General features: G+C 43.2%; 1 protein-coding gene across 2 annotated transcripts; it reads left to right on the forward strand.

The window, feature by feature from the left end:
* Nucleotides 1–168: 168 nt before the first annotated feature.
* Nucleotides 169–24,878, forward strand: dnmt3bb.1 (DNA (cytosine-5-)-methyltransferase 3 beta, duplicate b.1). 2 transcript variants are annotated; one of them, XM_029506012.1, is made up of 22 exons: nt 169–363; nt 7,842–7,950; nt 12,735–12,885; nt 13,039–13,127; nt 13,224–13,361; nt 13,935–14,081; nt 16,269–16,427; nt 16,505–16,612; nt 17,170–17,311; nt 17,399–17,521; nt 17,846–17,890; nt 18,023–18,102; nt 18,417–18,529; nt 18,624–18,807; nt 18,912–18,996; nt 19,100–19,245; nt 20,657–20,747; nt 20,876–21,024; nt 21,497–21,582; nt 21,661–21,730; nt 21,834–21,952; nt 22,042–24,878. In XM_029506012.1, coding segments are annotated over exons 1-22 (2,478 nt in total). In that variant the 5' UTR covers nt 169–361; the 3' UTR covers nt 22,184–24,878. The 2 variants fall into 2 exon arrangements, with proteins under 2 accessions (XP_029361872.1, XP_029361873.1); XM_029506013.1 differs by having other exon boundaries at nt 20,879–21,024.
* The last annotated feature ends 2,566 nt before the right edge of the window (nt 24,879–27,444 follow it).

The raw sequence follows: 27,444 nt of genomic DNA on the forward strand, positions 1-27,444 counted from the left end.
TCCTCACCTGGAAAACCCTGAAGGGACCAATCACCGCAGGTCGGATAAGTGTGAGAGGGCCGAGCCTGAGGGAGGAGTGGGGGGGGGGTTGGACTTCAGCCAGGCTGCAGAGAGGAGGGGGGGTAAAAAGGAGAGAGAGAGAGCCTGGCACACATCAGGAAAAGGAGAGAGAGAGAGAGAGAGAGAGAGGGAGAGGGAGATCTGCAGCAGCATGCTCCACTAAGAGGACGGAACTAGACCGACCTGATCCGGACCCGACCTGAAGTTCAAGGCTGCTCTTATCAAAGACCTCCTCTAAAACACCCGCCCGACCTCCAGCACCGTCTCCCGCCGCGGATGAGAGCGAGAAACTCGGATTGTTATGTAAGTTTGAGCCGTTTTCGGACTTTTTTTGTTTGTTTTTTTTTCAGGATTGAAAGCAGAAAATTGCCGAGAGTGTAATTAAAGTGTAACTAATTAACACTTTAGATTGTGTTGCGGTGCAGTTTGTGGAGCCGGACGTGACCCTGTGTGTGTCTGTGTGTTGTGTTGAAGTGTGCAGGTCGCTGGTCCATGAGCTCCATGTGCACACTGAAACACACAGATGTTTGTGAAGTCGTTTAACAATCCGGCCCACGCTGAGCGTGCACGCGGCTGCAGTTTGTGTTTGTGTTGCTTTTATGCTAACACAACTGTCTCACAATAATGCGACAGTTTGCTGACTGGTAGTTTGATTCAGATGAGTCAGAATTATTTGATCACGATTTAAAAAATGAAGCTGATTCAAGGTTTTTTTTTTTTTTTTTGCTGAGGTGGTTTCCTGGTCGTGCCCGCGCACTCCTCCGGTGCTTGAACACGCACCGGCGTGACGTCACCGTTTACCTGGTTGGGTTATGGTGTCACCTGGGGGGGGGGGGGGGCGCTCCCTGCGGGGTGACAGTGCGGGAGCTGGCAAGCAATGATTCATGAAGGGGGCGGAGTCAAGTGGAGGAATGCTGACATCACTCAGGTGACTGAGTGTTGGCGCCAAACGAGCTGTCAATTATAGCTACCTGACAGGTTCCACAATAAAAGCACACAAATATGTAATATTATTATGTGTTCTCATAATTTAATAGGAAAAAAATCAGAGTAGTGCTGATTTGTAAAGGTGTGTGTGATGTATATATCATTTCTCTTCGCTGTAGTTACTGTTCATATCCACTCTCAGCTGATGAAAATGAGATGGTGGCCAAAGAGTTTGGGTTGACATCTGGCAGCAGTGAAATTCAGAAGCTGGAGTTTTGTTTTTTCTCTGCTGTGGACAGAAGTGTTGAGCTGACCTGCCACATCCCGAATCCAGGGTTAGGGTTAGGGTTAGTCTTTGGCTGCCAGTTTTATTTTGGTCCTGATTACATCTGCAAAGAGAGAGACTGGATTTCAGGGGAACAGCTTGTGGAGCGATAAATGAGTCACACTGTTGTTTTAATGGGATGATGACAGTTGTCATCAGTCAGAAGTGGAGGAAACAATCGTTAATGTTTGTTTTACTTCATACATTAACAGGTTGACAACGTGCCATGAGGAAAAGTCAATCCCGTTAAGAGACAAAACTTTGTGCAAGAGCCACGGTATGATAATTCAAATATGTTAGTTCATAGGTTGTCATTTATATTCATTGTTTAAGTCGACAGAAATTAAAAGGCATGAAAGAACTGAATTCATTTATGTTGTGCATGCAGGTGAGACAGAGCATTTCGTATTTTTCCTGTGACTGCGTGCAAGGTTGACAGTTTTCATTAAAGAGATAATGAATTGTATTGTATCTCCCGTCATCTGCGTCAGAACAAGTCAACGTGCCTGCAGTGCCTTGAGTGAGCTTTGAACATGTCAGCAGGAAGGACACTACACCTTAATTCAGCTATAATTTCCGAAGCAATTATTTTATTAATCCTGAGAGTTTGCAGTTTTTCCTGTTGCTGTTGTCACCTGCCTGCAGGCGAGCTTGTTGGTAATAATTTCGTGCCATATTTCCACAGGAAGGGGACATCAGTGTTCCTGTAGCACTTTTTTAAAGATGATTGCTCGTTTTGCTGAAGCAGGCCATCGTGCACTGGGATGCTCAGTGTGTTATTAAACAGTATAGCTCAGCTGACTGTGCCTGTGGTAGCTAATCATAGTTTTACGCTCGCCCACACACTCAACATGCCGACATTCGGCCACGTGTGTGAATCTGAAGGTGGCTTGCATGCTGACAGACGGCTCTTGTGTGTACTATGAAATCAAATCCCGCCAACGCCAACAATCTGCAGCATTAGCCGCCATTCACTGCTGGTTAATGCAGCACGGCATGTTTTACTCATACACGCTGCTGTGGTTGAAAATAAACTCATATGCATCAGCGGTCAGGGTGTGAGATTAATGTTTATTCACTGACGGCATTCAGAAGTTACCCAAAAACAGACCAGAAGTAGTAATGATCGTCTTGGTGGGTTGTCATAATGGCAGCAGGTGTGTTGACGCCTTCGGTCACATTGATCTGTGGTTGTGGGGAAAAACACAAGACGTGATGACGAGATACATCATCACACATCTGCATGTGTTTAGATTCACTGTGGGCAACAGGTTGAATTTAAATTAGATGTTCTTGTCTTCCTGTCATCCAAAGCGGGTGTATCATGCACGGTGCAGGAAGAAGGCTCACGATAAAGTCTGTAATGACTTCTAATGTGTTTGCCTGGAGGCGGTGATTAACTTAAAGGCGATTCTCCGGCTTTGCTTCAAGGCAGAAGTTGGATTACTTCTTCTAATCGCTCATTTGTCCTGGAAGTAAGAGATGTCTGTGTGAGCTCAGTCTGAAGTGACTGTTGATTGGTAGTGATGGAGAAATAAAGTATGAAATGACTGTGAGGCACCGCCCGCTGAAACCTTTTACATTAGAGGTTGAAGGTTCAGATCTGTGTCTTCCTCTCAGACTTTGGCTTTGAGGCTTAGAAATAAGTTTTGGTGAGCACACAAAGTGCTTGTCGTCCTCTTCCTCCTCACACACAGTGAACAGGTCCATCAAGCCAACATCAGCCTCTGTTTGTTCAAAATGCACTAAATACGGCAGGTTAAAGTTCACAACAACGCCATACGATACAGCGACTTCAGTATCCAGAGTTCAACATCAATTTCATGAAATCAGTTTTAACAAGATGACATTTTATTTCTCATCTCCTCCTTAAACCCTTTACATCCCTCAGCGCCTCCTCAAAAAAATCAACACGTCTGCTTTTTCAGGCAACAAGCTCGCTCCCAGCTGACGGCGTGCCCAAAAGTAGAAAACGTACAGCGAAGTGCGTCGCTGGATTTGTTGTGTTGCAGCTCTGGGCCTTAATTACCGGCTGTAAAGATGTAACCTCACTTCCTCGACACAGCCAATCACCAGCATTTTTAGATAACAGCGCATCAAGCATGCTGCAAGCTTATTGGTTCTCTGACGACATTTTTTGATACTCAATGGTATCGAGGGGGGAAAAGAAAAGTAGAACTTTGATACCCAGCTGCTGATAAAACTAAATTTGACACAAACTTATACACTGACTTATAATGCGTTCACTCTCTCTCTCTCTTTATATATATATACACACACACACACACACACACACATACACATACACACACTATGATTTGTTAGTCCTTGCTGGGCTGAATGAGTTGTGAGTCTTGATGCGATTTGTGTGTCGACGTGGTGCAGGTCCATCCTCAGCTGTGGTTTCTCCTCATGTTTGAAAGCTGTGTGATGGTTTTTGGTCTGGCGAATAAACACTTTCCTTTCCATCTAGAGAATACGAAGCCTGCAGCGTCTCCGGGATATTGCACCGGCCACACCGGCCATATTGTAATTTCAATTATTTTTCAAGTAATTGTGCAACTTTCCACACAGTGAAGGTCTGTGAACAATGTTACATGAGCAGCATCGGTGAGGTTTGAAGTTCCGGTATTGACTTGATTGATAATATGCAGATTTTTTTTTTTTCCCATTGACATGTGTTTTTTTTGTTTTGTTTTGTTTTGTTTTTGTTTTTTTTCATAAATGATATTTTTGTTCTGCACCACGATGGTCTGAGTCAAACCTTCATTTAGCTGCTCTGTAAACTTTCACCACCGTATTTTGTTTATCGTCGTCCTCGGCTCCACCTTCTCCTCCGAATTTGGTTGTTTCCAAAAACAAAAGGATGGAAACAGGCAAATTACATACTGGAGACTTTGGAATAGCAGCTCCCAAAGAAATGGCTGGTTGACCACAGAGAGCAGCGGATACATAATCTATAATCTGGTCACGTGACACAGCTCCGGCGTGCTGATTGGATGATGGCTGACTGTACGAGCTCAGGCCGGACAATGGGCAGCAGAGTTTAAACCGAAGGGCTCGATCTGAGCTGGAAGGGGCCATAAAGTACATGACAGATGAGGAATGCGGCCCCCAGAGAGACCCTGAGGCTCTGCCCCCCCTCCCACCTCCAGCTCACTCACCCACACCCTCTTTTGGGGGGGGGGGGGATGAACAATCCCCTCTTGCAATGTGGTCCCTAATCTCTCGCCACCAGACACAACTTTGATGTGCCGCCCCCCCTCGCCGCCTCCTCTCCCGTCTTCTGTGTCCCCTTTTCAGGGGCCCCTTGGTCTACCCTCCATCCTTCCTCAGTTCTTGGGTCTTTCTCACTTCCCTCTCTCTCCCCCTCTCTCTGTTTCTGCACAGACACAGTTACAAACGTTTTGCACACGGGGCTCGACGTGTAATTTCTCTTTCTCATTTAAATCTAATTTTTAATTTGAAGCTTTCTCAGACTTCATTACCTCCTGAGACTCTGACGCTCCATACAGTTGAGTTTGTTCGGGGCCTTTAACGATAAATGACTCCTGCTTTGTATCAAACTCCTTTCTGTCTCTGCATGCACACAACACGGAACAGAATAATGATGGCCATACAATGTGTTTGTGCAAGAGGGAACTAATCCAGACCCGAATGTGGACTGACAGTGAGCAGGTACCTGTTTGGTCTGTGGGTGAAAGGTCAAAGGCATGGGGAGTGGGAGCGGGAGCTGGAGGGGGTTGGGGGGCGAGGCTCAGCTACATCCTGTATGAGTGATGAACTCCCTCACCTCTGCGTGCAGGGAGAGTCCCTCACTGATTAATATGCACGAGACGGTATGTGTCAGAGGGCAGCAGTCTCTGCAGACTGACTCACACCGACCCCCCCCAATGGGATGTGTGAATCGCCGTATAAATGTATTCAGTCACATTGTGGTGGATCACCTTCCAAATGGGGGATTTGCGGGGGGGCACAAAGCATATCCTTGGAGTTTCAAGCCAGATCACAAAAGCTCGCTCTGGATCCGTAAGAGTAAAGTACACACGTGTCCGTGTCTTTGGCTTTTCTGTTGGGTGTTTTGTCTTTACCGTGCAGCCAACAGGATGTGTCTTGTCCTTGTGGCCCGATGAGGAAATACTGCCCCGGGGGTGTTGGGGCAGAGGGGGGAGTCACACACACAGCTACAGACTGAACTGCAGGATTTCTGCTCAAACCAGCACTGTGGGAGACTTTGTCCCGTTTGTCACTGCAGTTTGAGCACAAGTGGAAAATTTGAAGCGTTAAAGGCGAGCTGAGAAGTGGAGGTTTCCGTTAAAGTTGGTATCATAATAACGTAATGGAAGTGTGTGTGTGTGTGTGTGTGTTTGTCCGTCCTCTGTGCAGGATGCACCTGGTCATCTCATTTAAGTGTTTCTTTTGTGTGCCGTGGTGAAAACCTTCATATGCACATAAAAACACACACCAGGTCTGTGCAATCTGCATCCACAGCTGTCAGTGAGCTGTGTGAATTCAAAAGTTTAAAACATCTTCATCAGCTGTAAGTGATGTAAAATATTCTTATTTGATACCAGTTAGTCACATTTTTTTTTTTTCAACTTTCAGAGTTAGCAGCGTTTGTTTACCATGAGATGTCCAGATGTTTTTGTTGTTTGGTGCACATGAGCACAACTCTTGATTTCACACCACAAACCAGAATAGATTCCTTTTTGAAACTGAGACCAAAAGTTGTGTTGGTGTTTCTAATGTCAAGGAATGATTATGTTGAATGATTCGTGTCATCCAGCAGCCGCTTCATAACGCACACGTATGGCAGACTGTTTATTAAAATGGACTTTGGATCTGGAAGAACCTCGAATCTGTGTTTCATCTCTGTGCTTGTGTGTGAGTCTGTGTTGTCCTCACTCTACGCTCGGTCGTACTTGATGTTTGGCACTTGAGTGTCACATTACGGCTTTGCACAAAATAAAAGCGGTAGTTTGGAATGAGTCTTACATTTCTCATAAACTCTCATCTTGGAATATTAATTTTGACTGAAGATGCTGAAACGATCAGCTATCGTCACGTCACATGACTTGTAAATATAGAGAAAAGTGTTTCCACCACCGGCTTGTGAAATGTTTTAATATCAACATCTGAAAAACCAGCTTGTTAGAACGTAAAAACATTTTAGTGATAGTTGAAAGTCCTTTTTGAAATTCACCAGGTTTTTATTTCCCAGTTTAGCTTTTGCCCATTTTGAAGGGTGATTGAGACGCACCCACTGAGAGGCTTTTGTGTTCCCTCCAGGTTCCTCAGCTTCCTCCCACAGTCCAAAGACATGAACATGAACCGCAGACTAAATATCCTGGAGGTGGGAATGTGACCTGGGCCGTATCGTTTCAAAAAAAAAAAAAAAAAAAATCTTTAAAATATTGAATTATTTCCGAATTAAAACTACAGAGAAAGCCAATTTTTATTTCATTTTGATTTCCCTTCTGAGATTTTAAACAAAAATTAGGGTTAAAGTGGAAAAAGTCCTCATTTAGCATTTTCTCACGATTGAGTCAAGTTGGCGCCGGTTTTGTCGAAGTACAGTTACCGTACGTAGATGTCCAAGATGACGAACGAGCTCAGACCGCTCTGAACTACGGGAGCCTGAGGAGAGCAGGAGTGAAGCGAGAAACGACCATTCAAAACAAAAACAAATGAATCTGTTATTAAAATCTTTCCCAGCCCTGGATGTTTGTACCCCCCCACCCTCAGATAATATCTGCAGCAGGCTTCAGTATAATCCCCTGATACACAGCCGGACTTTCCACCGTTGCATTTTGAAACTCAACCTGACGGAGGTCTGCAGGCATTTTTCTGCCGGCCGGTTCACCGAATCCACCAATTGGTCTCTTCCCTGAAATTTAAACACACGCACACACAGTTGCTCAAACAATAAGTGCTGCATTCTTACTTTCAAGCAGGAACACACACAACGCACACATTCACTTAATCTGCTCTCTCACTCTTAGACGCACACACACACACACACACACACCCTGTGTATCTGTTTACTTCAGGTCTGTATGGACATGTCAGGTCTGCTCCCAGCCTTCCTCTTGTCCCACTGTTTTCTCGCTCCACTCGCTTGTTTCTTGAACAATCTTGAACGATTGGTTATGTCTGTTATGTGGCACTTTAAAGTTGAGCCAGAACTGTTTCTGCTTCAACATTTCATCAAAATGCCTCGCCTCCCATGTTTTTTTGTTTTTTTTTTGTTTGTTTGTTTGTTTGTTTGTTTGTTTTTTAAATCTTGTCTCATGACACTGAATCCGATCAGCATCACGTTCAACGTTGGTCCAGGAGATCGTGGAGTGAAGTGAAATTCAGAGTGTCGGACTGGAGCGTGCAGTCAAAATAAAACTCTTCTGATGAACGTGAAGCTGCAGTTTGAAGAATTACGGTTCCACATGAATGAAATGTGTTATTTTACTGTCTCGCGTTGAGATGATGCTGAACCAGGACTCCAGGTTTGATTCCTGCCTTTTGTTTGGTCCAGGTTTGAAAAGGAGTCAGGACAAACACTGGACCAGTCCACCGCCACAGCGATGCCTTCCAACAAGTACTCAGCTGCCATCATGGAGGAGAGCAACAACATGACCGCCACTGTGAGTCGCACACACACCAACACACAGATTTCACAATAGTGTTCACTTTCTTCTGTGCAAAGGGAAACAAGCTATTTAAGGCCAAATGGTTAATAACAACCACTCCTTCTCATTAGCCCAAATACACACACACACCACTCCCTGAACCATAAGCCTGCTGTGGTTGAAAGGAGTGAGTGTGTGTGTGTGTGTGTGTCTGTGTGTCGATGCCAAGGCAGATGCCTGGACAAGAGTGCAAGCATGTTATACGAATCTAATTGAGAATGCATTCATATGCGCGCACGCACACACACACACACCACAGCTGCATTTTAACATGAAAATAGGGGATAGATGGAAGCAGCAAAGGAAAGGAAACAAGGAAGTGCAAAAGGAGCTAGGGTTCAAGTATTTAGAGGACACACACACACACACATACACACTTAATCGCACTCTGGTGGTCCGTTAACTCTCCTTCCTCTTTTTTTTCTCCATCTCACACTTCCTTCTCTCTCTCTCATTTATCATCATCGCACTTTTAATCCCGCTCTTGTTTATTGTTTGCCCGTTTCCAGAGAAACCGGCCTCGCTTCCATCTTATTCATGCGTGAGGTGCAAACGGCAGCATCTTGAGGTTCTCGCTTCTAGCTGAGGTATCTTAGCGGCACAGCTAATCCAAATACGGCAGAAGGCCTTGGCGTGGACCAGTTTGTGGTCAACGTGCACTCACTCACCTGTCAGTTAAAAAAAAGCCACAACATCAGCTCCACATGAATTCAATCCGAAGACTTCTCCTTTTATTTCCACGTTTGAACACACCGGCTGATTATCACCTCGTGGGGATCGTATCGTGCTGCAACCTGTAAGATAAGAGTGAAAGTGAAACAAAGTTCTACACAACACGCACACACACACACACTGATGGGATCCTGAAGGTTTGTCTAAGCTGTGCAACACAAACAATCTCAGACGCACACTAACATCAACATTTCACACCAGGCCGAGACTTCGCAGACATCGCTGCTCGCCTGAAGCCGCCCGAGGCAGAAGGGAGAGACAAATAAAACACACTCCTGCTGTTGTAGGACCCCCCCCCACCTCCCCCACCTCCCCCGGTGACGACTAACTGCGTGCTGCCTGTTCTGACAGTCGCTTCAGATTTGCACGTCTAATCATTTAGGCCTCGCCAAGATGTTTTGACAGTCGGAGCAGCAGCCCTCAGGGCCCGACTGACGCTCGCTGCAGAATGTGTGTGTGTGGCAGAGTTCCTGCGTGCACACACACACACACACACACAGACTTATAGAATGCATGATGTATTAGCTAATACACACATGCCCCACACACTTTTTTTTTTTTTCGAACTTGCTGTAGACCAGTTTTGTGTAACACTGGTCGCCATAGCAGCAGGCGGAGGAGGAGGACGAACACGAAGACGAAGTTGCCCCCGTCCTTTTTTTTTTTTTCTGTTTTCAAAAGGAGACCAGACTTCAGAGGTGGGGAGCAAAGATTTAAAAGATTTAAACACAACTGAGCCCAACAGAGGGAATAATGGAGGAAGGCGAGGATGAGGAGGGCCGGGGTTTTGTTCCCGTTCGGCAGCGCAGAAGGAATTTGAAGTTGAATTTCTTCTTCAGGCTGTCGGAAGAAAGAAAAATAAATAATTAGAATCAGATGAAGCGGAGCAAGTAAAATCTTGGTGGAAATTATCAGCAGCTTCCTCTTCTTTGGTGGACTTACAAGCTATTGTATTTTTTTTTTTTTTTTTTAAGGAGGACAAAAAATGGTTAACTTAATTGTGTTTGTTTTCCATCAGTATGTCGTAAAATTCATCCCACCAGCAGACAACACCCGGACGATGTTCCGCTGCATCACTGGAGCAATGGAGCTGCTGAAATTTAGTTTCTTTTTCTTTATATGAGGCGAAAAATAAAGAAGATGCAGCTCCTGTTGCATCCAAAGTGCAGACTTTAACGGAACATTAATGACAATTACTCCAAAATAAATCAACCAGCATCAAAAATCCGAAGCTGAGGCTTCATGTGATTGTTTTTTGTTTTTAATTTCAGTTCACAGAGCAGGTTCGTTTTTATATGTGACTGAAAGTAACGGAAGCAAAGAAAATATCCTTAGAGACGGAGAACCAGGGGGAGCAGAAGATAATGTTGGTAAAAGCAGATATAAATCTAGATAATAATTTTCCCTCCACGCCCCCCAGCTGTGAAACCTCATCAGTCAGAGATGGTTGTCACTGCAGCCTGATCTGCAGCTGTTAGACAGAAAAAACCGTCTGTAGTACAAGCAGCAGGCCAATCACTGATTCAACTTTTAATAATTATTATTTTACAGATTAACGCCAAAGACCTGCTTTATGCTGCTCTTCCTGGTCTCAGACAGCTCTGCTCGCTTTGGGTTCAAGCTTTTACTGGAGAGGCCAAAATGATTCATTCAAATAAAGGTTAACGCTGGAAATCTGAAACTGATAGCTAAACGGGCCGATGAAATGTAGAGCTGGTGATCGATATGGAGGGGGAGAGATCGCTGCAGCGTTGATGATGTGCATCTCTTTATTTTCTAAGAGAAACGCAGCTCATTTAGAGCGATGATAACAGTTAATCGATCTAATTAGCAGCGTCAGACTGTCAGCGTGACTGTAAAGTCCCTAAACACCAGCAGCTGCCTCCGTCCTCCCCCCTCTCACGCAGCTCTCAGGTTTAACACCACAAGCGTGAAGCCTCAGCCCCTCCCTCCCTCTCCTGCCGCAGCTCTCGCTCGCTCTATGACCATCTTGAGCGCACAAGTTCAGCAAGTTCATTTATTATAAGGGAGGTTTGCCATCAAAAACACACAGACGCACACAAATGTTCCCTGTTTTAAGACAGCGAACAAAACGGCCAATCTGACAGTTCTCCATTTGTTTCACAGCTGCTCTCCTCTGGGCTCCACTGAACACTCCTGTACTTTTAATGCAATACTCGAAAACCTTGACTTGATTTATCACCACTGATCAAACTGACATCCACCTTTTAAATCTGATAAAGCTGTCAGTCTGTTCCTGAGTTTACTGTGTTCACAGAGCTGATTTTTCATCATTAATGAGCAGAAGATAGAAACGACCCAAACATATGAGAGGAACTTTTCTTTGGTTATTCTGCTTTGCAGCTTAAAAACAAAGAACCACCTGACGTCTGTCTTTTCTTTCTTCTTTGTTTTATCAGCTACTACTTCCCATTACATCGAACAGTGAAGTCTTTATTGAGTGACATATATAAATATCCGAGGTTGTGCTGATTCCGAATATTTGGAGCACTTTACTTTTTAAAACTTTTAAAATGTGGATGTGGATGTGGATATAAAAAGCTTCGATAAGATGTCATTTTACAGATCCCCTTTAAATTTTACGACCGCACCTCAAAAGGAGTTGTAGAAACACAAATGCAGTTTATTAACTTTTTTTTGGTTTGTCTTTTCTTGTTGACACAGAAACAAATCAAAGGTCTCTTGTGTGGAAATTACATCAAGTCTGAACCAATCCTGTATCTGCAACTGTCACAGATACAATAGACCACAGAAATCATTGTGGGGGTCAAGTCGTCGGACCTATAGCCACCACAGAGACCTCAGCTGACGGGAGGGAGATGAGGTCTCCTGTTCCCTGGAGCTGATCACAAACAAAACACATGACTCACCCTGGCAGGTGCTGCGCTGTCAGATGTGTGGGCATGCCCGACGCTCTCTGACATGGGTGGGTTTGGTTTTCTGTGCGTGTCGGGCAGCTGTCAGGAAGATTTGATTTACAATCGGCAGAAATATTGATGCTCCAGCTTCAAGGCCGGTTGTTGTTGTTACCAACGCTCCCTTTTTGTTTTTGCGTCTAAATGCCGGGATAATTATTTGTCTTCTGGCTTCTTAAACAGTGAACACGCTCAGGACAAAAAGTTGAAGCTTATTTGGGTTTTCATCAGTTGTCATGACGACCACAGTTGAAACTTTTATCTGAAGATTTGGGAATATTGAGCATCCTCATCCTCAGCTCGCGGTGAGCCGGCTGATGAAGGTATGTTGCTTCCTGTTTGTTTTGGCCTGAATCCAGCTGATGTACCTAAAGATGAAAGATCTTGCTCCGTGTCTTCAGCTCAAATTGGTATTTTGATGCTTTAGGTTCACATGAATTGGAAAAAAAAAAAGAGTTGGTTCTGACTCTGACCTGAAACTACTGAAGCTCAGTCAGGGCAACTGGGCAGACCCTGACACGGGTCAGGAGGGTCAGGAGGGTCAGGAGGGTCAGGACACAAGCTGCAGATCTGGTTTCAGATCTCGATCTCTGTTTGTGACCTGTCGGCTGTAGCTGTGGAGAGCGATGCCAAGTTGTTGTTGTTTTTTTTTTTTTAAACCAGAAAAGCTGATGTCAGCTAATCTGATGTTTGGTATGGCTTTAGTTCAACATTACCTCAGAGCCACCGTCGGACTCAGTCAAGATACAGTCAGTTAAACTTGCTCTGTAGTGATTTCAGAGTAAAACTTGTCAGATTGTTTAGTCTTGTCTGAGTGTCGTCCTCGCTGCTTCTCAGAAATTCTTTGGCTCTTGAGGAAAAACATTGTCAGATCGTAAACTTGTCTGTTTCAAATTGGGAGAGTAATGGATTGATTTCTATTCTCTTCTTTGTGGGAGACTCTATAAAAATGTTCTTGGTCATTATTTAGGAGATGAGCTTGTTAATAGTGTTTGATCGTGGCATATTTAAATGTCGTGGCGCTGCCCGCTTTACGTCTTCTTGACCCAGCTTTTCCTCCCCTCCCTGAAGGCGGCGGTGAACGGCGATGCATCTCCGACTGAAGCCCTGTCGGAGAACGACAGCGGTGTGGAACTGACCAACGAGAACAGCCCTCTGACTGCAGCCGAGCCGCCCTCCCCCTTCAGCCCCAAACAGAACGGAGACGCCACCTCGCCCCAAGGTCACACACACACACACACACACACACACACACACACACACAGTTATTACTTCATTATATCTGCATTTCCTAAGACTTGTGTCCTGCTGCAGGAAAACGTTGAGTTTGTCCTCTGCCATCTGTCTCACCAGCTGTTCATCTCTCTCTCCACAGATGATAATCAGTGTTCACCAGGAAACAGGAAGAGGAACAGGAAGAGGTCGGAGGGGGAGGAGGAGAGTACCTGGAACTCCTACAGCGAGGTGCAACTGCAGCCACTCGCCTGATTCGTGGTGAATAAATCATCCGTGTCCGTGTGATATTTAATCCTGTGTGTGTGTGTGTGTGTGTGTTTGCAGGAAAAGGCCTCAGGAGCGTCTCAGCTGGGCTTGAGACAGAGACCTCAACCCAGAACCATCTTCCAGGCCGGTCTGACGTCGCACCCCAACACCAAACCTCGCAGACAGAACCGCAAACAGGAGCACAGCACGTTAATGGTACACAAACACACACAGGAGTGGTAACACACAAAGTTGTGTAATGATTTTTCACTCTGCAGCTTCCTTCAGAAAACTCTTTCCTTCTGGGCTTTAACTCCATTTTTACTTTTCTTTCTTTGTTCATCTTATTTAGTTTCCGTATACAGTCAAGCCAAATGTAATTTTCTAAAGTTAAAATTCGAAGGATTTGCTTTCTGCCTGTGTAGCTGCAGCAGTTGCCTCCACCCACATATGCTCGGTGGCTGGGTGACCTGATGTCCTGTCATAGCCTTAAAAAGAGCAACCATTCAGTTCTTCACTCCAACAAAAAGTCCCTGATGGTTTGGTGACCTTTGATAGAATGTTTATTGAATTCCTCCCCTCCTCTCTGTGGCATTTGTAGGAATTACAGGTTGTATAGTTTCTGTAAAGTCGGAGGAAGAGGACGACTCTACTTTTATTTCATAGCTGTGACGTGTCCAGTGTAAACTACATAAATATTCACAGCATAGAAGCCGACCCAGAGGAATCTTTCCTTTTACACAAACGGGCCCTTCAGTCTAACGGATCCCTCCTCTTCCTCCCCGTCAGTGCGCCGGTGGCCCTCGGACGGCCGTGGTCTCGTCCGGCCAGGTTCCCGAGGCCCCACGTCTGGAGCTGATGGAACAAGACTCCAAAGACTCGGCCCAGAGCAGCAGCAGCACCACGTCCAGCTCCGAGACCCAGCCAGAGTACAACGTAAGACGTGTTTCTTCACTGATACAAATAGATTTATGGAACCCAAAGAAGCAAATGTGGTTCCAAATATAACATCATCTTCAGAACTTTGACAGTGACGTCGGATGCTCCTATTGGCTGCGGTGTGTGGCCTAGCTGTCAAAGTCTCTGGATCAGTTCCTGTATGTTTCTGAGTTTACTGTGTTGACAGAATAAAGACAATCCTTCATTAATGAGCAGAACTGGGAATGATGAAAAACTCATTTACTATCCCGCTGTTACGGTGAGTGACAGATCGAATCAGCTAATTCTGAATATGTAGACACTTGGTGGCCTTTTTACAAAGAACAACTTATGAGGAAAAGCATAAATGTATGGAAAAGAAGAAAAGCCTTTATGTGGATCTAAAAGGGTGGAATAAGATTTTGATGCTGATTCTGTATCAGCAGCTGCTGCAGTGATGTGGACCCAAAATGCTTTGCACAGATCAGGTGAGGAATCGGGAGAGATTTCAAACGGAAAGCAGAAGTGGTGAGGGGGTGTTGAATTTTACGGGTAACCTGCAAACGGCTCAAATGCTGGGAAAGTGTTGAAGGAGCGTCAGATGGAAGGGAAGCGTCCATGACACGAGGCGAAGGAGGCAGGAAGCTGCAGCAGAGAAAATGTTTTAAAAAGGGGAAGTGGAGGTTTGGCAGCAGCCGAAAGAGGAGGAGGGTAATTCCCTCCACAGAACCTCCTCCACTTGGGGTTGTGTTGGTGCAGGTGGCTGTGCGCACACATACACATACACACACACACACACATACACACGCCTTGTTTGCTCAGTATCAATGGTTCCATTCAGGTCATGACAACCATCACACCAACGCCTGAGTGTGTGTGTCTCTGTGTTTACGGTTACACAACGTGCACACCGCCTCCATTCACACACACTCATGCTTGTGAAGTGTGTTTTCACAGGATCCCAGCTGAACTCAGCAGAGCGTGGCATCCTTCAGTGGAGTCAGACTCCATTACGAAGCCTAATGGCTTTTTGCTCCTTAGACAAACGTGGTTGGTTTGTTGTTGTTGTGTTTTGCTGCGATGCTGCTGTTTTCCTTAAAACCTCTGCTCACAAAGAGGCCGAAGTGCAAAAGAAACCACCTGAGCAAATAAGTAAATCTGAGTCATTTACAGGCAGGTGTCGAGTTCAGCTGTTTCATCTTCGTTAGAGAAAGATCATTTATTGATTCATGAAGGGACATTCGCTCCTCTGCAGTGATATAAAATATCAAAACGTTCAAAGGTCTAACATTGTACAAAGGTAAACCTCCATGTGGATTAAAACTCAGGTCCAGGTTCTGGTTCTGTATTAATACGGTGAAAGCATCAGAGGTCAGGAGCTGTTGACACGTCTGAAAATTTGCGATGTCACAACAAAGCAGTCGACCCCCCCAATCCCAGCTCACCTGGATCCACCGGCCGACCCTGAAATCTGCTTTATATTAACAGGTAGTTCAAGTTGAAGAGGTAAATCCTGGATATTTAAATACTCAAAACTATTTTTTTTATTCTCTTCACGGTCGACATTTTCTCTTCGCTTGGAGTCTTGTTAACGTATCTTGTTAATGTATTTGTTGGAGTCGTTGATTTGGAGGGCCGGATTTTTTTTATGCACACTTAAAGTGTCAGATAGCATATTATGAAAATTGTTGCATATTTGGGCAGTATTACGATAGCCCATCACTGAGTTATTAAGAAAATCTTTTTCTCTGAGAAAACAATCATTTATCTGCTTGGTGATTTATTTTTTTATTTTTATTTTTTTGACACCGCTTCCAAAATGGCCTTTTCTTTCTTGGTTCACAGTTTTTGGGGAACTTTTTCACCACCTCTTTTTTTGTCCTCCTTTCTTTGTTCAAAACATGTAGGTTTTGGCATCAGTGAACTGCAAGTACAGACTATTATGTTTGTCTCATGTTTAGCTTTTGCAGAATAACAGATATAATTACAGGTTTCTGTCAGTGTGTCAAAACATCACTTCACTTTTCTGCGAGACAAAAGTCATTTTCTGTCCTGCTTCAAATCAAATCTTTAAGAATCTGTCCACGTCATCTCTCGAAATCAAACCTTTCATTGGGATCTCTTTCAATAAGTGCAATAAGAGAGCTTGCTCTGGTGAAAAGCGTGGCCTTCTCACTCAATCTCTCCCTTTCCTCCCCCATCCAGGACAACAAGGGTTTTGGCATTGGTGAGCTGGTGTGGGGGAAGATCAAGGGATTTTCCTGGTGGCCGGGCATCGTGGTGACGTGGCGTGCCACCGGCAAACGGCAGGCCAGCCATGGGATGAGGTGGCTACAGTGGTTTGGAGACGGCAAGTTCTCTGAGGTGAGGGAGGGAAAGAAAAACAGAGGGGGGGTTCGGACACGTCCTACTTTGTCTTGACGTTGTGTTTTTGTCTGCAGGTTTCCGCTGACAAGTTGGACTCCATCACTGCCTTCCCCAAGTTCTTCAGCCAGGCCTCTTACACCAAGCTGGCCTCGTACCGCAGGGCCATCTTCCAGGCTCTGGAGGTAAACGTCAGGCTGTTTTAGCAGCAGCTGCTGCTTTTTCTGTTTATTAAAATCGTCTGTTTGCTCACCAGAAGGTTCATAAGGCCTCGAATGCCAGCGGAAATTTAGCAGCTCGTTTATGTGGTTGAAAGATTTCCTTGGAAGGACAGCTGAGTGTGTTTAAGTGCAGCCAGACTTCAGGCCTCCAGGTGCTGCCGTTTGTCTCTCTCCAGCAGAAAAACAAAAAAATTCGATTCTCTTTTTTTTTTTTCCAATGCCGCTGATGTTTCAGCCTCTGCGTCTTTAAGCTTCCAAACGCCGTTGTGCCGTTGCCTGATGAGGTCACCCCCCTCATTCAGGCGTGAATCCTGACGCTGCGTTAGTGTTTTAAAAGTCAAACTGGAGGTTTGTTGTTAAAGATGATTTGTCTTAAACGTCACCCTGGATTAACCTGAATGGTTTATTTTCCTTTAAAAGTAAACTGGATTTAGATATGAGTTTATTTCGACATTTTATTTAACAGTATTTGTTTTAAGTGCTGCTCTCAGTCTGTGATGTCTGTGACCCTTCGCTCTCAGATGGCCAGCGTCCGGGCGGAGAAGACGTTCCCTCCCTGTGAGTCGGACAACCCAGAGGATCAGGTCAAACCCATGCTGGACTGGGCCAACGGAGGCTTCCAGCCCAAAGGAGAGGAGGGACTCAAACCTACGCACAGTGCCAGTGAGCAAAGCGGCGAGACTTCACGGCCGAGCTTAATTTATGCAGAGAAGAAGAGAGAAAGTGATCTATCTTTGTGTGTGTCTGCAGACAGTAACCCTCTGGACCACCACGTCCTCGATGTCTCACTGCCGGAGTATTTTCCCAGCGCAAAGCGGCCCAGAGTCAGTCTGTGTAAGAACAAAGCCGCCCCCGAGGAGTCCTACTGCAGAGGTAGAGGCCAAACTCACGCTCCATGTAAAATACGTTTGGGAATATGAGATTTTATTTCATTTTTATTTCAAAGTAAAAGTTTTTAGTTTTTTTTTTTTTCCTTTTCCTTATGAAAGACTCTAAAACATTATTAGCACAAGTGAAAATGTATAAATACATATTTTTTATTTTTTTTGGCTGGACCAAGAGTCATCTTTAGATCCACGTGATGGTTTGTCATTGTGTTGTTAGCAGAAAGGAAATCATGTTTATTTTTACTAATGACTGATGTAAAGATGATGTCTGATCGCGGCTGTGCAGGCGTTGACTGTGTGTCTGTTTCAGAACAAATGGTGAATGAAGTTCTGAAGAATAAATGTAGTATCGAAGGTGAGGACTCATTTTGTGTTTCTGTTGTGTTTGACTCACGTGGAGATTAGAAACTGTGTTGTTTCATTTTTACTGAAGTCAGCTGTTGGGTTGTGTGTGTGTGTGTGTGTGTGTGTGTGTGTGTGTGCGCAGAGTTCTGTCTCTCCTGTGGAAAGATGAGAGCAGCAACCTTCCACCCGCTGTTTGAAGGAGGCCTTTGCCAAACATGCAAGGTAGAGCAGCATCACCAGTTTGTCATCAACATTATCAATAAGCACAAATATCAGTCTTAATAATGTTGCTGAAACAATCAGCTGATGTTTATCATGCTTCACAGCCCAAAGTCATAAAATGATTCATTTCACGCCTTCAGCAGTTTGAGCCTCTTGTGAATTCAAGCCAACGCTGAAGATAGATGACCATCTGAGACGCTACTGGCTTTAAAAAGAAGTCAAATAGATTTAAGAGATTTAATCGTAAAAGAGAAACATGTTTGTTTGTTTTTCGTGGAAAATGTAGGAATTGTATTCACGAGTGTGTGTTTTAGGATGTGTACCTGGAGATATCCTACATGTACGATGATGATGGTTATCAGTCTTACTGCACCGTTTGCTGCGGAGGTCGGGAGGTGTTGCTCTGCGGCAACGCCAACTGCTGCAGGTCAGACACACACGCAGCGACATCATTCACCGCCTTCTCTGCCTGTGTGTGTGTGTGTGTGTGTTCACCTCCTCTCCTGTGGTTCCTCCTCCAGGTGTTTCTGTGTAGACTGTCTGGACATCCTGGTCGACCCCGGAGCGTCGAATAACGCTCGCTACCTGGACCCGTGGAGATGCTACATGTGCCAGCCGCTGATGCAGTACGGCGTCTTGAAGCGGCGGCACGATTGGAGCCTCAAGCTGCAGGATTTCTTCGCCAATGACAACGGACAGGAGTTTGTGAGTCACTTTTTTTGGTTTCATTTTGACAGGACACGATTTAGATTTATCACCAAAAGTGGCAGATTTGAAATCTCCCTAAAACTTTTAACTCTATCTTTCAGGAGAAACCAAAGATTTACCCAGCAGTGCCCGCCGAACAGAGGCGACCAATCAGAGTTCTCTCCCTGTTTGACGGCATCGCCACCGGTGAGGATGAGCCTAATTTGTTGACTGACCACATCGTCTAAAAAAATCTGAATTAAAAACACAGATCGTCACATGTCGCTGTTTCTCTCGTTTCTGTTCTCAGGCTACCTGGTTCTGAGGGATCTGGGCTTCAAGGTGGACCAATACGTGGCGTCAGAGGTGTGTGAGGACTCCATCTCCGTGGGAGTGGTCAGACATGAAGGAAAGATCCAGTACGTCCATGATGTCAGAGACATCACCAAGAAAAATGTAAGTGAGAAAAACTTCACTTGCTCCTGTTGAAATGTTTCACATTCCAGGAATGAAAACACGACACCGACAGACTAAAGCGGGATTTTGCCTGATTAAGCCCACAGAGGATTATCCCAAAAGGCAGTTACAGCTCCAAAAATCACAGTTATTTTCTCCTTAAACTGCAGAATCTTCTGCTGACGGAGTAAAGTTGCATCAGTCTGACCTATCTAAAAAAAAAAACAAGGAACAAACGGATGTAATTTTCATGTTTTAGCAGTGAGCAGCAGTGAGTGAGCAGTCTTTACTGAGTGCCGTGTAATTAGCTGGTGTTGTGCTGATTGTGGTGACATTTTCAAAAATGACAACTTAATAAGGAAAAATACAAGTAATGGAAAAACAGGAACGTTGTGTGTGTTTATAGAAAATAAATGTAAATATGACGCTGTAGATGATAAGTACTTCTGTACTTTAAGTGTATTTTGATATTGTAGTTTTGGCATGGAAGGCCGGGCTCTTCCCCGAGTTAAGTGATCCAAACACACACACACACACACAGAGGCAGACAGCTGCAGTGATGTGGAGGACAAAGAGCAGTTCCAGGAACCCTTTCACTTACACGTGTGTGTGTGTGTGTGTGTGTGTGTGTTGAGTTCATGCCCCTGCTCTCCATTATCTGTGACATAAGAGATTAATAAGACCATCCAGCCCTCCTCCTTTTCTCTCCCTCATTCTCTCCATTTCCTTTTCTTTTCATTGTGTTGACTGAAGGATTTGGGGGGGGGGGGGGTTGTGTAAAGGGGGCAGAGGTTGGCAAAGCAGATGTGTGAGCAGATGTTAAATTGGCAGCCATGATGTTTTGTTTTAAAACTAACTGAAGGTGACAGATTGTTTTACAGTTGCTTTTTGTTTGTTATAGACTTCCTCAGTGGTGGTGCTGTAAATATAAAAAATATTTTTATTTCTAACTTAATATTAACTTAACCCCCCCCCCCCATATAACTCCAAAATGAAACCAATCATGTCACACAACTCCGGCTGTATCACACAAACCATAACAAACAGCTGTCTCCTCCTCAATCCTCCCTTCCTCCCCAAAACGTGATACCAAAGGGATACCTCCTCATTTACTTATTCCTGTTTTCTCTTTTCTTGTATCTCAGCGTCGAGGCAAGTCAGCTTTACTGTCTCCATGAGGCTAAATATTGTGCAACCAGTGGTTATCCTCACAAACTCAAAACCATACAACCAAATGTAGATCTGTAATAACAAATACAGGTTATATATATATGTGTGTGTGTGTGTATATATATATATATAAAATAAAATAAAAGTTGTGTTTAAGTAACGGTGGAAAAGAGACGCTTTCACTTTACCTGTCATTGTGTTGTGTAGTAGTCTAACACTGGGTGGTGCTGTTGTGTGTCAGATTCAGGAGTGGGGTCCTTTTGATCTGGTGATTGGAGGAAGTCCTTGCAACGACCTGTCCATCGTCAACCCCGCCAGGAAAGGCCTGTATGGTAGGAACCTGTCGGGGGGGTTAGGGTCACAGACAGTGTTGTCGACATGTTACATCAGGTTTGTCTGTGACTAAACAGGCAGCGAAGCTGGCGTTTTCCCAGACTCTGATGATGTATTGTCGTTCCAGAAGGCACAGGGAGGCTGTTTTTTGAGTTTTACCGCCTGCTGAGCGAGGCCAAGCCCAAAGAAGGAGAGGACCGGCCATTCTTCTGGATGTTCGAGAACGTGGTGGCCATGGGCGTCAACGACAAGAGGGACATCTCACGATTCCTGGAGGTGAGTCACACAAATCTAACGTGTAATTTAGTCTGAGTTTATTGTGTTGACAGAATGAAGACTGAATCTATATTTAGAACATTTGAGGCTTTGGAGCTGATTTTTCATCATTACTGAACAGAACTCCTGATCAGATAAAGATAGTAACTTCAGATCAGCTCTAGAATGACCCAAACACATGCCAGGAACTTTCTCTCTTTGGTTATTCTGTTCTCTTTACAGATTGTCTCAAATGTTTTTTGGTTTGTTATCCCTATCCCCTGTTACGGTGAACAATCCTTTTTGAGTGACTTATATAGTCGTTAGAGGTTGTGCTGATTTGTATGTCAAGACTTAATGAAAGTCTTTAAGATTACAGCTTTATCCAGGAAAAAAAACGTAAATCTAAGTGTTAGAGGGTGGAGTCGCTAAAGAAAGTCACCTCTTTGTTGAAGGAGTTTAGGGATGAGCGCTGTGTTTTCTATATTTGCAGTGTAACCCAGTCATGATTGATGCCATCGAGGTCTCTGCTGCTCACCGCGCTCGGTACTTCTGGGGAAACCTGCCCGGCATGAACAGGTCGGCATGAACAACGCTTCATGTTAACTGTCCTTACAGCGGATCTGAGACTAACATGAATTGTTATCTGTTGTTCAGGCCTCTGTGCGCCTCTGGGATGGATAAACTGGAGCTGCAAGACTGTCTGGAGCACGGCAGAGTGGCAAAGGTCAGATTTCTCCAGAATAATCATGAACGATTGTATTTCTGCAGTTCTTAGCTGCACAGTTGCTGTTTGGTTGCATTTCAAGGGCGTTGTTGTCGTCTCGCAGTTTGGAAAGGTGCGTACCATCACAACTCGCTCCAACTCCATCAAACAGGGCAAAGACCAGCACTTCCCCGTCCTGATGAACGGGAAGGAGGACATACTGTGGTGCACCGAGCTGGAGAGGTGAGCCGAGCACGCACAAACACACTCATGGAAGGCTGTAATTAGATGACACTGGTTGTAATGATTGTCGTGTAATTTCTCCCCTCCAGGATCTTCGGCTTCCCTGTTCACTACACAGACGTGTCCAACATGGGTCGTGGCGCCAGACAGAAACTCCTGGGCCGGTCCTGGAGCGTCCCGGTCATCAGGCATCTGTTCGCGCCGCTCAAAGACTACTTTGCCTGTGAATAGACACCAGCAGATGGACGCCACTTGTCTATACACACCATCTTTTTCTATTGCGGCGCTGGCTTCATGTGCAAAAAGCTGGGGTCGGCCTCACTAAAAAAATAAATAGAAAAATTAACAGTGTAGCTGGGAAACTAGTAAAAGTAGAAGTTAGTTAGCATCTGATGATAACGCACCTGCAGCCTCAAACACGCATAACACACACTAACACACAGATAGGCAATTGCAGCGTAGGTGAACACCTTGGCTGTGGTTTCTCACGACAATAAACGGCGTCTGTGAGAGGGAAGGTCAAAGGTCAGGTGAAAGTTGAGCCAGTTCGTCCCACTGATGACATCATCTGTCGTTGAGGCTAGCAGAGTTAAAAAAAAGAAAAAAGAAAAAGGAAAGAATATGACGCCTTTTCCTTTTGTTTTATCTGTTAGCAGTAAGTCTGTGGAAAGATTTTTTTAGAAGGCTTTGTTTTTAATTTGACAACACTTAAAGGCTGTTAAATATATATATATATATATATATATATATATATATATGCAGCACCAATGGTACAGCTTTTCAAATCAAACTCTTATTGTTCATCTCGTGATCAAAGTGGCTGCTAACTGTTACAAAGACTTGAACCAAAGTCACCAGTCTTGACAAAACATTGTATATTTGTTTTAATTCTTTTTTTAATCAGGGTTTTTGAAATTGTCTTTTTAAAACACCAATACATGTTACTACTGTTTTTATTCCCAATTGATATTAAGAAAATAAGTGTGAAAAATAACTGTGCAAAGTGGCAAAAAGTAGAGCAACAAGATAAAATAACTATTTTGTTTGCATGCTGTCTTTCTTACTTAAGAAATACTGTCAAAGCCTCACGGGAGCTGTAGTTGTGAGAATCTAACAAAATAATGCCATAGTACCTCTTTAGAGTGAAATGTAGAAGGAAATGTTTTTCAAAAGACCAGTGGGAAAAAGCCCTCATGGAGAATTAGAAGCTCGTGGACCAGAGGTCAACATGGACATGAGACAGGAATCTGGTTTTCCACTTTTATACTTGGATTTTATTTGTTATGAAAGAAAAAAATTTTTGTTGCTGAGATGAGCAAAATAGCTTAGTCCAAAATTACCTTTTTATTAAAGATATTATGTTTAGATAGATAGCGTGAAACAGTCAGAGTGACGTGACAGAAACTTCTCCCTGAGAGCTGTATATAAATACTTGAAACAAGCCAATGAAAATACAAGCATCAAGAGAAAGTTGGGTTTTCTGGTCAAGCATCCTAGATGACATTTATCCTACTGTAGGTATTTTTAAAGAATAGAAAAAAGTAAGATTGTTTTAGTTTGTTTTAACAGCTAGATGCCAGTGCCTCCATGTGTGGATGGTTTAAAAAAAAAAAAAGTGTAAATTTACAGGTTTTACAGTCATTTATGTCCCAGAAAGAAAGGAAGAAACTGAAACACTGGTGAACACACAATATTTTTGTAAGACAGCACTGACTATTTTTTTTTCCTGAAAGGGGTTAGAACTAGTTGACAGGAGGACTGCTGTGATGCTTGATTCCTTCCCAAGTCTGTGTGCTGCACATACTTTTCTGTGCAGTATGTTTGGTGCTATTTCAACGCTCTTTAATGGTGACAAATGGTATGACTCTTTTGTTTTCCTTCACACAGTGATCTACCAGACAGTCGAATCGTGTATTTTCTCTTGGGCCAAAATTACAATTTGATGTAGTCTTTTTTTTTTTTTTTTTTTAAGTACCATACTTGTTATTTCGATAACTGGAAGATGTTTTAATGCTGTCAGCTGCCACCAAACCAAACTAAACGGGCATTACCTCAGGCAAAGGGGCAACTGTGCATCTCTCCTACAGGATCTCAGCTCTGTGAATATACTGAAGCTCTCTGCTCCCCTATGTCCTGTATATAAAGCTTATATTTTTATCACTGGAACTGTTTTTTAGTTTTTTTATGTTTTGTGTACTGTATCAATAGAAAGGTTTACAAGCGTTAATTCTCCTTTGACAAAGAACTACAATATTTTTATACAAAATGCACAAGGTAAATGAGGTTTTTTTTTTTTTTTTTTTCCATGTTTAACTTAATTAGGAAATGGACCCTTAGAGTGCCAACAGGAAACTTTTTTTTTTTTTTTTTTTTTTTAAACTTTTAAAGTAATTGAAAAACCAAAAAGTAATTGTTTACACATTTTACACACTGCTGAATCGAAATGTTTTCTTATGGCTTTTAGTAACAGCTCTTTTACATTGAGAATACTTACAGAATATATTAACACGGTTTAAAGCTTGCTTGAAATCTGTACTATTATAGCACAATATATAGCCTGTTAATCAATAGCTTTTTGATACCTTGTGTTATTAAGATGTATTTGTAGACTTGAGTGTAAATGAGGTCCAACAGTTTTGGTTTTTTTTTGTTTGTTTTTGTTTTTGTTTTTTTTTTACTACAGCCTTTTGTGCTTTATCTTTTATCAGAATCACATTTGCAGAAACGTTTCAAAAGAACAGATTCTGTGCTATTTTTATACTTTGGACTGTTAGTGGAAAAGTGATTTATTGTTCTGTTTGTGTACGTCTTATAGCATTCTATATAACATTTTTTACTCAATAAATCACAGACACACTAAAAACCTTTGACACTGTTTTGTTCGAAATGCTTATCCTTTTTGTGTGAATTCATCTTGTGTTAAATATTCTTCTCAGGCATTAAAGACTGGTTTATACAGGTCTGTTGAGTTGCCAGTAATTATTTTTCTTCATTGGTTAATCATGATTGGATGCGTTTATTTTCGATATTATCCTCCAGCATTTTTCAGAGGCTCTGTAATCTTAACAGTAATGACAAATTTTCAATATACCTTACTATTATTCTACTGTTCAGACGTAAAAACTGTAATTATTTGCTCAGGTTTGGGCTGATAAAGATTTGCTGGCAATCTAAGAATGTAAAAAGTAAAAGTTGAGCGAAATGCTGCCCACTAACTCTAACCCAGCTCCCAGTGGACGGGTTTCAAACTAACTGCAGCCTTTGACTTAGTCTTTTCACAGCTTTTTTTAGAATACTTTTTAATTTTACTTCTGGTAAACAAATAAAGAACAAATAAGAATCTCCCTTTGGGGGCCTGATGGGGAAGATGGCTGCAACAGCTTTTCTTATCAGTGAGTTACATTAACAACTGGAACCCAGATTGTGTTATAATGTGCGTAGTTGGGCCATCTGGGTCAAACACCCAGTGACAGAAGGTTTAATTCAGTTAAATAAAACTTGAATTCAAGCATTCGGATTCAGGTTTAGTTGCTGTGTCATATGTCATTTTTCAACATTGAGCTGTAAATACATTCAGGCTCCTTATTAGCAGCTAATTTCAGACTTTTCTCTCAAACCTCGCCATTTTGTAAAGTCGTGTTTGTGTTACACAGCCTGTTGCTCTCGGTTAACCCGAAACCTTTCTGTTTTTTTATAAAAAAAAATTTTAATTATTATAACGTTGATATAATTTTTACATAAAAGCGCATTAAAAATATTGAAAACGTATTGAAAAAAAAAAAGACGTCAATTAATGTCGAACAAAATGGAGGAGGCCGCAGCTGACGTTTGCCCTCAGTTAAACCGAAACTTTTGTTTATTATTATTAATAATAATATCATCATCATCATAAAGCTTACATCATCTTTAGATGAAATTGCATTTATACATTTTTATATTTTTTAATGACGAACAAAATGGCGGCCACAGCTAGCAACAAACGCTATCAAGGAGATAGCTTGGAACTGTCGGCCGTTGGTGAACGTGAGTCGCCATTTTTAGATGTTTGTTGTTGTTGTTGTTGTTGTTGTGATGGTGGTGGTGATGGTGATGGAGCACACGCAGGTTGCTTGGTTTAATGTTATTGATGTGTCTCTGATCCGGGGGGGACCGCGGACAGCTTGGCGGGGGGAGAGGAGGAGGAGGAGTGGGGGGCGCTGTGGAGTCTCACGCCGGTAGTTTAAAGACACATTTGGAGCCGGAGCGGTGAAGGTGAGTGGACGGCTAACTGTCGTCTTACCGCAGCTTTTTAATCTTCTTTTGTGGAGGTTTTAGGCGTCACATTTGGCGCAGTCATTCTGATCGTACACGCCAAGTTTAAGCGACACACGTAACAGTTTTTTGTTTGTTTTTTTTTATCTTTGAGCCACGTTAGGACACGTTCCGTTACGTTACTGTTTACGCTGCGTAAGAAAATTAGCTTGCGTTACATTAGCCACACCGGCTAGTGTTTTGGCTCGACCTTTGCTCGTTTATTAAAGGCCATATTAACCGTTTTTCGAAATTAAAGTTACTTAGTAATAACACACACAGCCTCTGTGTGTTCTTGATTAAACTTATAGATCAGTGTTTTTTGGACAGTTTAGGGCTTCACTTCCTGTTTGCGTGATTAAGTCGCAACCAGCTGTGTTTTCGACCTGTGTTTGTTATTTGGTAAATGTTGAGTTGAAAGAAACACACAGGTCTTCATTAATACATTTTATTTTATGGCTAAACTACTTTACCCACCTGAGCTAGCTCGTAGTTCGGGGACGTTTAGCTCTCAGTTTAATGTTTATGTGCTCTTGTTTGGACTCTTTATCGTTTCACTAACAACCGGCTGACTCCCCGCTAATAAAACGTTTGGCTGATGCCTTCTTGTCCTGCTGGTTGTCGCGGAAGTCGTGACAAAAGCGTTGCTCAGATCACCGTTTGTTTTCATTGAAGGCGACATATTTAAATAAACCGATCCGCTGGCCGTTCCCGCGACAGCTCCGATTCTACAACGCGCCTGCGCTGATTTCAGCGATCCTATTGGTCGGTATGTTACTTGCTCTGACGTGATTGGCCTAAACACGGAAGCATGTAATGAAGATGACGCACGTGGTTGCGCTCACATCCGCATGTTGACTTCGAAAGTTCCTTCGATAAAAGTAACAGTGAAAATGTACATGTCTGTAAACTGGAACAAGTGGTCAACCTAATTGCCTGATCACTTTTAAAGCCACTGACATGAATTTATGTAGTGCCACAAGAAAACATTAACTAGGTATAAGCTAAAGGAATCAGAATAAGTAAGTACATTGGCAAACTCAAGAGTCTTTAGTAGTAGCTCTGTTTTCTGATTGCTGAAACAAGAAAAAACATCAGATTCACATTATTATTTCAATATATTGTGTTTGTATTTGTATTATTGTTGGTGAAGTGTGTTTCGGTGCCAAACAGAGCACACTTAAAGCCTTATTCTGACAGCT

Source organism: Echeneis naucrates, chromosome 7 (genome assembly GCF_900963305.1).
Source record: "Echeneis naucrates chromosome 7, fEcheNa1.1, whole genome shotgun sequence".
Lineage (NCBI taxonomy): Eukaryota > Metazoa > Chordata > Actinopteri > Carangiformes > Echeneidae > Echeneis > Echeneis naucrates.